A 12,784-nucleotide genomic window follows, 5' to 3' on the forward strand; every position below is an offset into this window, starting at 1 on the left:
ATGTAGATTGAAGTGCCCTGAGCTGTCTGGCAGCAAGCAATCATTTAATGCATCCTTTTCAGGTTTGGGGAAATGCCCTCAGCCATCTCCAGATGATTCAGCCCTGCTGACATGCTGGAATTGGCTTCTGGCAGGACCCCTTGGGGGATGTCGGAGAGCTGGTTTTTGCCTGATCCCCACAGGCCAGGCTGAGTGACCCTACCTGCCAAAAGGGACCCTGCTCACTCTGCAGATGTCCTTCAAGCCACGGTGCCACCCCAGGTGTGGTCAGTTGGGGAGCAACCATGGGAGGTTGACTCCAGGGTGTGTCTGGCCCGCTTCGCCCAGTCCTGTCCCACTAGCCACTTTCTAATTAATTTCCTTTCAATGTGCATGGATCCATGCACCGGGTCACTAGTATTGTAACAGCTATGTATGGTGCCAGGTGGGTACTAGACATATCAGGGAGAACACTTTGCAAAGTATATGATTGTTGCTGAAACCGGTTTGGCTCAGTGGATGGAGCGTCGGCCTGCGGACTGGAGGGTCCTGGGTTCGATTCTGGTCAGGGGCGTGTGCCTGGGTTGCGGGCATATCCCCAGTGGGAGATGTGCAGGAGGCAGCTGATCAATGTTTCTCTCTCGTCGATGTTTCTAGCTCTCTGTCTCTCTCCCTTCCTCTCTGTAAAAAATCAATAAAATATATTAAAAAAAAGTATATGATTGTCTAAATACTATGCTGTTCATCTGAAACTAATACAAAATAATGTTGAATGAAAAGTGTATTTGAAAAATAAAATTTGAATAAAAAAGAAAGTAGTTTTAGAAACTTTCACAGTCTAGAGGAGCCTAAAAAGACATGATGACTAAATGTGATATAGAATCCTGAATGGGCCAAAACCGGTTTGGCTCAGTGGCTAGAGTGTCGGCCTGCGGACTGAAGGGTCCCAGGTTCGATTCTGGTCAAGGGCATGTACCTGGGTTGCGGGCACATCCCCAGTGTGGGATGCGCAGGAGGTGGCTGATCGATGTTTCTCTCTCATCGATGTTTCTGACTCTCTATCTCTCTCCCTTCCTCTCTGTAAAAAATCAATAATTAATATATATATATATATATATATATATATATATATATATATATATATATATAAGAAAGAAATGAGATTTTTAAAAAAAAAGAATCCTGAATGGGATCCTGGAATAGAAAAAGGACATTAAGAAAAAAATAACTAAGGAAATTTGAATACACTGTAGACTTTTATTGGTAATAATGTATCAATATTGGCTCATTAATTATAACAAATATGCCATGTTAATAATAGAACCTGGGAGTGGGGTATTTGGGAACTGTATTATCTTTGCAACATTTTTGTAAATCTAAAACTTTTCCAAAAATGTTTATGAAGAAAATGTAGTGTGAGTAGATCCCTGAGTTACTTAAGTCATTAACAGGATTATAGTTGTTTGTGTTTGTTTTATGTGTTTTTTCTTTTATTTCTCTTCCCCCAATTAACTTTAGGATACTTTGATAGACAAGGTAGGAATTAAGCCTGTGCACAGGTTAAACTTCAGTTGTTTTTATGCAGCTATAGATCCTCACATACTTGAAATAGCAATGGAATTTGTAACCCAAAATACAGCAGGTAAATTCTGAACTTATTTGCCTGCTTCACAGGTATTTTGTATTGTTTATTGTTTTGTTTTGTTTTGTTTGAAGCTATTTCATTACACCATTAGCAACTTATTTTATAAATTAATGTGACTATTTCTGGCAATAAGATCAACAAGTTCAATTATGTTTTTAATAAAGCTAAATATTATCTCACGAATTTTTTTACTTATTGAAATATCAGAAATTTTCAACATTCTTCTCCAGTACAATACTTTTTTCCTATTGACAAAGTACCTATTCATCATATTCACTTTCTCAGGTTTTTAGCACACTTGCCTGGGTTATTATGATAATATTTATGTGTAAACTGCTGATTGCTAACCTACATATTATTCACTAAAGTTTGAGTTTTTTCACACATGGTTAGAGTCAGGATGAGAAATAACATAAATTAATTTATACATATATTTCTAAAAGTGTGATCTCTTTTTGCCAGAAGTTAAATTTTTGCTTGATTTAAATTTTGATTTTTTTTCTTCCTTCATCAGCTAACCCTTGGTGATAATGAGTAAATCAATATCACAAAAATAGAAAAAATGGGTAAGAAAAGAAAGAAGACAAAAAGCACCAGGTTCTGTGCTCTATAAATCTTAATCAAACTTCAAGACTAAAGAAATGCAAAATGCAGTTGAATATTAACTAATCATGTGCAGCTTGAGAGATTTCAACGTACTGGGATTCTCTCCATGTAGCCAGAGTAAAAGTGAAACCAGGAGTCAAGTTACTTTGTTCCACCAATATTATCACCATTCTCCAGAAACTTATAACTTATTTCACTTGGATATATATATATATATATATATATATATATATATATATATATGAGAGAGAGAGAGAGAGAGAGAGAGAGAGAGAGAGAAACAATGATGTGAGAGAAGCATCAATTGATTGCCTCCTGCACATGCCAGGACTGGAGGTCAAACCTGTAACTTGGGTACGTGCCCTGACCAGGAATTAGTGAACAGGATGATGCTCCATCCAACTGAGCCACACCAACATGGCTAAATATCTCTTAATTTAATCTTGAAAGATGTAAAGTAAATGTTCTAAACACCACAATATTGTTCACCAGCTATGAAAAGTGAGAGAAATGATGTTCACTCAAAGAATTCTATAGAAAGGCTTAACAGAGAAAACAAAAAAGAAGTATAACATAGAAGTGTACCACCAGCAAGGTGTATTTTACTCTATATAAATTTAAAAACCAATTTAAAATGAAATAAAACTTTTGACTTTTGAACTAACAAACACAATAAAAATGCACCTTTATTTTTATAACTTTATTAATACCTATATTAATGAATATAAGAAAGCATGCAATACAGAACCTGGAATAGAACAATTAATACACATTTGCCACTGGACTACATACTGCCATCCTGGGTCATACAATATCCAACCTTCTCACTTCCAAAGCATAGCTAGAGCTGCTTTGGGATACTGTTCACTTTCAGATACTGTATGATGTCACAGAGGAGGAATCTTCTCCAAATACAAACATAAATCTATATTTCATAAAATTCCAAGTATTTTAAACAGAGATAGAATAAATTTCACAGATTTTATTTCTAAAAATATCACATACAGTCACGAAACAATTGCCTTCGTATTTTTTTTTCATTTGTGCACACACATTTTTCTGAGTAGCCTTTTCATTACTATTGTCAACTGTCAGCTGTTGTCAACTTGCACTGATTTTAAAAATCACGCTTACTGAAAACACTTGGATTGTTAATGTACAAACGCTACTATGAATGAATATTTTAAGGCCTCTGTATGAAATTGCTCTGGTGTGGTAATTGGCACATAATGTAAAAAGGTTTTTTTCAAATATAGTTCAGCTTCTCTTGCTCCCACATTTTCCAGGGCATTTGTGCCAATTGGAAACCGCCAAAACAGTGTGTAATGAATGTGATAAAAACTTTTTCTAAACATAACTACAAATTTGGTTTGAAACAAATATGAAAGAAGAAAAACAGAAATGATCACCATACTGGGAAATATGAATCAAAAGAATATAAAAAAAGTCTAAACAACCAACTAGATGTTCATAAATAAATGTATATTAAGAGATATATGCACATTCAGTCTTAATGTAAACAACAAAAAACTAATTTTGACAGATACATGTGGGTCAAATTTTCTTAAATTTTCCATGACTAAACAGGAGTGTGTGTGTGTGTGTGTGTGTGTGTGTGTGTGTGTGTGTGTGACACGACTTCATTATAAGGAAAGACTGCACAATTTGTGATTTTTTTCAGTCTACTTTTACCCATTTTAATGAAAGTGTGTGACAAATATTAGTTTGGGAAGGCAGAGGCTCTTCATAACTGTCACCAATACACAATAGCACTAATTTTTTAACAGCCATTTTTGCTAACCGAGTTTACATTACCAGAAACAAAATGTTAAATAGCTAAATGAGACTACACAAAATATACTCTCTAAATTTATTACACTGTCTGTATCATATGTAAGTTTGATTTTAATACAGCCACACAGTATTAGCTAAAACTTGAAGATAAGATTCAAGAAAAAATGTGTAAGCACTTAGCATATAAGATACACAGTGATTGAATACATACTTATAAATGTGATATATTAATGCTATAGCTAGTGACTTATTAACCACATGTAACTGAATACAGCCACAAAAATTGAATAACCAGTCTCACTGAACATATTATCATACTTGCCATTCAATTTGAAGTTTTAATTTCAAACTAAATCAAATCTATTTCTTTTTTTCAAGGGAATTAGTTTCAATTGATGGTAAGACAATACTTTTTGTACTTCTAGGACTAAATTTTTGCACATCATAAGAGCCACCTTTGAGCTTTGTCAATCTATAGCTCTGTCTATCCATTCAAAGAAAGAATTTGCAATACAATGAGAAAGATCTCATCAGATCTGAAGCCTTAGAAGTTATAGGTTGCCAAGGCCAGACCTGTGGAAGCTTTGAAAGAGAATGCATAGGGGAGATAACTGGGCTCACTCCCCTTGCCTCTTTGGCTACTTGCCCCCTGCTTCCGTTCACTGCCCCTCTGGCACAGAACCAGAAGAGGATGCCCAGTCTTTTCATATTATTAACACAGTCTAAGCCTGACTATATAATCAGAGTTAGAAAGGGCAATAAAAGCATATTTGTTCATTCCTATATCTCTAGGAAAGGTAGCAAAATATTGCCAATTTTTACATAGGAGGATTTAAGAGCCACACTTAAAATTCAATAAATCACACTACAAGAAAAAATTCCTAAATATCTAATTTTCGTTCCTATTCTGATTTTTATCAACATAATAATCAATCATATCCCTAACATATTATTTAATTTTTTCAGGTTCCCTTTTTTTTTCTTTTTATTTATTTAATTTTGTGTGTGTAGACCATAACTAAAATGTGGAAATAAGAAAATGTGAAAATAACTAAAATAGAAGAAGATATTCTCATACATTATCTTGGAGATTTTTCAGAGAAAAAACAGCCTAAATTCTACTGGAAGCTCTGATTTTGTCATTCTGGGTTTCTTTATCTTCCCCAGGTTTAAATCTTCATTGTCAACAATATCAACAACAATATCAACACCTACACATGGTCATATTTCAATAATCTTTCAATCATCATCAGTCTTTCAAGATTCACATGCACCTGGACTACCAGTATGCTCCAAATCCCTTTGAATATTAACAAACACAATGGAGAAAATATTAATAATACTAATTAATTTGAAATTTCACTAATTAAACTCTTGTAGTTAAAAGTGAATAAGTTTTCTACATACCAAATCAAATATAATTTAAAGAGTTTCATAGTGGGAACAATATATTCTCAAAACGCTACGTAATCTGCTGGGCACACTAAGAGAAGCTTTCTCAACATTCAGTGGAAACCTTCACCAATGAAATTACACATTTACCACACTTTATATTACAACATTTACACACACAGTTTAACCATAAATTACATATCTTCAAGTTACACATTACAATGTCTACATCTAATTTAATTAACAAGAAATATTCACTCCCCCCACCCCAATTAATACATCATTTGTCTCTCGATTTAGTATAATACAGAAACAAGACATTTTCTTGGTTTTGCTATGGAGGAAAATTAAGTTGGTACTGTTTCTGTATATTGGTGAAATGTGCACATAGACAATCATGGCCAGGTATAAGGACAAAAAAAGAAAAGAAAAAGCAATTAAAAACAGACAACAGAAGGAAACTAATGTTCCCTAGGAATACTATTGTATTCTTTGCTTAGAACATATTTTGTTTTCAGATATGATATTTTGTTGTGTCTTTTCTTGTGTGTTATTGGGGTATTTCTCATCTACCCCAAGAAGCAGTCATGAATCTCATTTCTCCCTCTGCACATCTCCTTAGAATTCTATACTATAACACCTTCGATGTAAATTTATAATTCCATTACTTGAAAACTTCCTTCCTGACTCTGATCTTGTTATCAGTGGTTGTCTTCAGTTAGTCGAGCTAGAATGGCAAAAATCCCCTAGTCATATAGGTTTATTATGTGGTTTTATCTACAGTTATATTAATTTGTTTACTTTTTTACTGAACATCTTTTGGTATCAGCCTATTCAGCAATCATAACAACATTTTAATCTTCCTGATAGTCTTTAGAAAATAGCAGTTTCCAGTCATAGGAGTAAATGAATCATGCTCTAAATGCATTCACTTTCCTTGTGATTTTCTAGGCTGTGACTTTCCAGAAGAGAAAGACCTAATTAATAATGGAACATAGGCTTAAAATGGCAGATAAAATATGGTTTCTGATGCACTTTACACTACATTACAAAGACAAATTTTTATAGAAAGAGGCCCTTTTAGCAAGTATTTGCCTAATTTGGGCACAGATATTGCACTTCAGTGTCTCGAACTCTACTAAAGAGTAGAGAATAGGTTATAGACAGAATCTGTACAGTTTATGTATATTCTTTACAGAAAATGTATATACAAATTATATCAATAATATATACTTCAAATAAAGGTAGAAAACATAAAAAAGACAGAGGCAAAAATCTAAGAGATATTTACACTCACTACTGTGCATTTTTGTACAAAACACTAATAACAAAAAACTGGAGACTAACAACAAATATCAAACAAAAAGACAGACAAAATACGACCCTATTTATACCATCCAATGTTATCTGAACAAAAGTTGAAACAAACTGAAGGTACTCTTGGAAAATCAGATATTTTCTAGTTTTCCATTTGTTACCTACTAGGTTACAAAAAATCAGAATGGAAAAAAATCAGTAATATTGCACATTTTGGTAAAAATAAATGAAAAAAATCTACTGTGCATCAGAAATACTATATATTACACATTAGTATCTGTCATGATAAGCCTTTCTGTACAAAAGGTGTGAAATTTTCTATTTATTTTTTTAAATATACATTCTAAATTAAACAAATTGTAAATTTATTTTTATCTTTTGACTAAGGGTCTAGCTCTATAGTCTATTCTGGTATCTGTGTGTATTTACATAGCTATTTACAAACCTAACAATTTGGAATATTCATTGAAATTGGATCTTACATTTTGATTGTATACATTCTGTTGAAAAATGTAAATTAGCCATTGTAGCTTTACAAGGGATGTTCTTCCATAATGGGAGAATCATCCCTAGAGGCTCTAGCCTTTTGGCCTGGAGTGAAGGTTTTCAAAGAAATGATTTTAACTGAATCATCACTAAGATGAATTCTTTCAGACATAGTATAAAACTGAGATCTTGTACTAACTTGCACTCCGTGATCAAGAGACAGTAGTCCTTCAGGTCCAGCCTCTTGCCCCCAACCTTGCTGCAAACCCATTGGTGGCCGCGCAGGACTCTGATGGTGGGCAGCGGCCTGTGGCAGAGGAGGGCTGTGGTGGATTACAGCAACCTGTGCTGGTGGAGGGCTATGGGGAAGAGCAGTAGCCTGTACTAGAGGAGGACTGTGTTGGAGAGCAGAGACCTGTGTTGGTGGAGGGCTATGGCACAGTGCCATAACCTGGGTCACTGGAGGGCTATGGCAAATAGCAATGGTCTCTGTCACTGGAGGGCTGCGGCGGCGAGCAGAGGCTGGTGTCAGAGGTGGGCTGTGGCATAGAGTAGAAGCCTGTGCGTGTGAAGGGCTGGCGTGGGTCAGAGAAGCTGGCATCCAGCAGGCATCAGAATGGCCCAAGATGAGACATTCTTGAGTGCAGTTGTCAGAGGCCTCTTCCACAGTTGGTTGAACAGTTATTTCTGCAGCTGATAGGGTGGGAAACAAATGATAAAAAATATATTACAAAGGCATATTTTTATTAGCTACTTAAAATAAATCTTATTGTTACGGGAAAAATTAAAACTATCTATATAAATACATTAGAGACTTACAATATTTTAACAATTGATTCTTGATTTGTCAAGAAATAATTCCTAGAGAAACAGCAATAACCAGGAGTGGATGGATGGGTCTCATTTTCATAATTAGGATACTTTGGCCTAGTCTTCCAAATGTATATATTTTTCAATGTGTTTGTGACTATAAATAGAAACTATGATTATTGATCTATACATAAAAGTCAGTTAATATATGGCTTCTAACTAACACAAAGTAAGAACATAAGTGAAACGAATAAGAAAACCAGTCATAGAAACATATAATGAACTAACTAATTATAGCTTACCATTTGGTTAAGAATCTAATTAATTAATTTGAGAATAAATCAAAGAATAAATTAGGTTAATTTGAAAACATAGTTTATTGAAGTCTAAAATGCCTTTTTGTTTCAAGAATGAACTATAGCTACAATTATCTCAAAGGTAATTGATTTCTGTATTTCTCATTTTCTGAAATCATGACAAATCAGTATAGCAACATAATGAACTACAGATACAAAGTACTTAGTGCTAAAATACCAGTAATACTTTCTAAAACTCCTTTATAAGGTTCGTATAACGTTTTCAAATGCCAATAGGTTTCAAATGTCAATAAGTACACCATACAAAGACTCGCAAAATCAAGATAGAGCAGCTATATCAATATAAAAAATAACTTTAGAACAAATAATGTTATTAGCTATAATGAATGAAATTGCATCGTGATAAAAGGTTCAATTCTCTAAGAAGACATAATCCAAAAATTAAAAAATATAAATTCCTGATCCTATAAATCTTCAAAGAAATATAGAGTCCAAGTACTGTTATTATCCTATCACACTTACAACTAAAGAACAAGATGTATGCGAACTGACTTTTATTAATACTAAATCTCTCTATTAGGTAACCATTTACATTTCTTCATTTAAAAAATACCCCCATGAGATTAAAATTTAAAATATTTTATCTTTTTACCCAACCATATTTGAGAAATAGTTAGAAAGATAGAGTTTTATGTATTTTGAGTGATATTAAATTATAAATTGTGCACAGAAATATATGAATGCACATATAACTATAAGTTAAAGAAAAATTTAATTTCTTAGTCATCATAAAAACAAATGATCTGGCAGACTTAAGTTTTACAACAAAATAATACATTATAATTTCAACATTGAGTCATTTGCCTATTTATGATAGAGAAATTCATACAAAGTCACTTTCACTGAAAGGAAATATTACTTATAAGCATTCCTTTAAGCAGCTCTGTTGAGATATAATTTACCCATTTAAAATGAACAATTTAGTAGTTTTTATTATATTCACAAAGTTGTGCAACTATCATCACAATCAATTTGGGGATATTCTTATCCTATAAAAAGAAACCTCATATACATTAGCAGTCTCAGCTCATTTTCCCCTAAACTCCACAGCCCTAAGCAACCATTAATCTACCTTTTTTTTCTTTTATATATTAGCTAATTCTAAACATGTAATATAAATTAAATCCTTCAACTGGAGTCTTTCGTGACTAGAATTACACTAACTGATATCAAATTATACTACAAGGCTATAGCAATCAAAATGCATGGTACTTGCATAAAAACAGACATATAGACCAATGGAACAGAATAGAGAGCACATAAATAAACCCATACCTTTAAGTTTAACTAATATTATGGCAAAAGAGGCAAAACATGCAATGGAGTAAAGATGGTCTATTCAATAAATGGTGTTTGAAAAAAATGAAATTAGATCACCTTCTTACACCCTAGATAAGATTTAACTCAAAATGGATTAAAGACTTAATGTAAGACTTGATGCCATAAAACTCTAGAAGAAAACATAGGCAGTAAAATCTCAGACTTTTTAAAATAATTGTTTAATTCAATCATTCTTTATTATATCTTTCACATATTACAACCATTATGGAGATAATTGAATATATTTAAAGCAAGATGATTACTTCAAGAGGAAAAACACATGCAATTCAAAAAGCATACATAATCAGACATTTTTCATAGCAATATTTGTTCTGACATATCGCTTCAGGCAAGGGAAACAAAAGAAAAAAATAAATAAGACTATATCAAACAAAATTTTTTTTTACACAGCAAAGGAAACCATCAACAAAACAGGAAAACAACCTACTAAAATGGGAGAAGAAATCCATCAATGATACATTCAATAAGGGATTAATATCCAAAATTTAAAGAACTCATACAACTCAACACCAAGAAAACAAGCAATTCAATTAAAAAATGGACAGAGAACCTGAATAGACAACTTCCCCAAATAAAACATACGGATGGCCAATAGACAACTGAAAAGATGCTCAAAGTCACTAATCATCAATGAATTGCAAATTAAAACCACAATAAGATATGAGCAGGTAACATTAATAAAACAACAGACAACAATGTTGGTGACTATGTAGAGCAAAGATAACCCCTTGTACTCTTTGTGGGGATGCAGATTGGTGCAGTCACTATGGAAAACAATATAAAGTTTTCTAAAAAAAATGGAACTACCTTATTACCCAGTGATTTCATTTCTGGGTTTATATATCTGAAGAAATCCAAAGCACCAGTTCAAAAGAATATATGCACCCCCATGTTCATTGCAGAATTATTGAGAATAGTGGAGATATGGAAGCAACCCAAGTGCCCATCAATAATTGAGGGGATAATAAAGCAGTGGTACAATATATACAATGGAATATTACTTGGCCATAAAAAAGAATAAAGTCTTACAATTTGTAACAGCATGGATGGACTTAGAGGGTATTATGTTAAGTGAAATAAGTCAATCAGAGAAAGACAGATTCCATATGATTTAACTTATTCATGGAATCTAAAGAATACAATAAACAAAATAGGAACAGACTCATAGATACAAAGAACAGACTGATGGTTGTCAGAGGGGACAGGTGTCAGAGAGCTGGGTGGAAAAGTTCAAGGGATTAAGAACTTCAAAGTGGTAGACACAAAACAGTCATGGGAATGTAAAGTAGAAATAGGGAATATAGTCAATAATCTATATATATAAAAGCCTAAGCTGGTAGCTATGATGTGCACTGACCACCAGGGGGCAGATGCTTGACACAGGAGCTGCCGACCAACAGCAACTTTGCAGAGTGCCCTCTCACACTCTGAAACCCCTTGGGGCATGTCGGACTGCCAGTTTCAGCCCAATGCCTACAGGCCAGGCCGAGGGACCCCACTGGTACACGAATCTGTGCACCAGGCCTATAGTCTATATATATATATCTAATATGCAAATAGACCAAACAGTGGAACAACCAAACAACTGGTCGCTATGACGTGCACTGACCACCAGGGGGGCATACGCTGAACATGGCAGGCTTTGGCAGCAGGTGGCAGAGCATGGAACATGGCAGGCATCGGCCTAACTGGGATGGTGGAACAAGTGAGCGGGGGCGCCAGACCAAGGCAGGGCGCCAGTCACTGTCATTGGGGTGAGCCTCTGGTGGTTACTAAAAATTCTTTGCTCCCACATGCCATGGTTCTGCCAGTTGCTTGCACCTGCTGCTGTCATTGGTCCTGCTTGCACCAGCTGCCAGCGTGGTACAGATCGCTTGGCGTTGTCAATGGGTGCGAGTGGCAGCTGCTGGCCCCAATTGCTGCTGAGGGCTTCTCTACCTCCACCTGCTCTTGAGAGGTGCTTGGGGCAGCAGCCACCACTTGCACCCACTGCTGGCACTGGCCCCAATTGCTCCGTTCTGTTAGCAAGTGAGAGCAGGGCCAGCACCGTCAACATGTGGGAGTGTTGGTGGTGGGAGCAGGGCTGCCAGCAGAAAGGGGACAGAGGTCCATGGGGGGGAGGGGCAGTCAGGGGCACAGAGGATGGGCCGAGACCCACCCTTGTGCCCACTGCAGCCTGGTGGCCCACAGTTCCTTTCAAAGTGCACAAATTTGTGCACTGGGCCCATAGTCTACACAATTAAAAGAGAAACATGCAAATTGGTGTCACTCTGCTACGCCCACCAGCCAATCAGAGCAACTATGCTAATTAACCCAACAAAGATGGCAGTTAATTTGCATACACAGGCACAGAGGGAACACTGAAGGCTCCGGCCGGAGTGAAGATGGAAGACTGAAGACAGAAGACTAAAGACTGAAGACTGAAGACTGAAGACTGAAGGTTGAAGAGGCATGCTGTGGCCGGACCAAAGGCCTGGGTCCCAGGTGCCAGAGGAAAACTGGAGCCAGCCGCCAGGGGAAGGAAGGCCTATTGCACGAATTTTTCTGCAATGGGCTTCTAGTATTGTAATAAATATGTACAGTGCCTGGTGGGTACTTGAAAAATTGTGGTAAGGGGGCACTCTACTAAATATATGATTGTCTAACTATTATGCTATACACCAGAAGCTAACACAAAATAATATGAATTGTAATTGAAATTGAAAAAAATTAAAATAAAAAAGCCACCTATCTTGATAACTAAAAAAAATTTACTTCAGATTTATTATAAATTAATTTCAGTGAGATATATTCATTTTATTCCTCTATACCTATATTCATTCTTGTGTTTTTGTGCCATTATTGTTTAGAGGTGATATATGTAAGTGTGTATATATTAGAATCAACAATACATTGTTATATTACTTTTTTTCATTATTGGTTTTAATGAAGCTGAGAAAAAATGGAAAAGTAAGGACCTAATTATAAATTTTCTTTTATCAAACTTTCTATTTACTGTTTCTGGTCCATTTCATTTGTTTTTGTGGATTTTGAGTTA

At 35.1% G+C, this 12,784-nt stretch overlaps 1 protein-coding gene across 1 annotated transcript in view; it reads right to left on the reverse strand.

Annotated features, from left to right (window-relative positions):
• Nucleotides 1-2,972: 2,972 nt before the first annotated feature.
• The window catches only part of LOC118653450 (protocadherin-11 X-linked-like), a 316,589-nt gene continuing 306,777 nt past the window's right edge, over nt 2,973-12,784 (reverse strand). The window contains exon 4 of the mRNA XM_036304154.1: nt 2,973-7,912. Within this exon, the coding sequence (XP_036160047.1) occupies nt 7,266-7,912 (647 nt within the window). The 3' untranslated portion in view covers nt 2,973-7,265. The remainder of the gene's footprint in view (nt 7,913-12,784) is intronic.

This window comes from Myotis myotis, unplaced genomic scaffold (genome assembly GCF_014108235.1).
Source record: "Myotis myotis isolate mMyoMyo1 unplaced genomic scaffold, mMyoMyo1.p scaffold_m19_p_4, whole genome shotgun sequence".
Classification (NCBI taxonomy): domain Eukaryota; kingdom Metazoa; phylum Chordata; class Mammalia; order Chiroptera; family Vespertilionidae; genus Myotis; species Myotis myotis.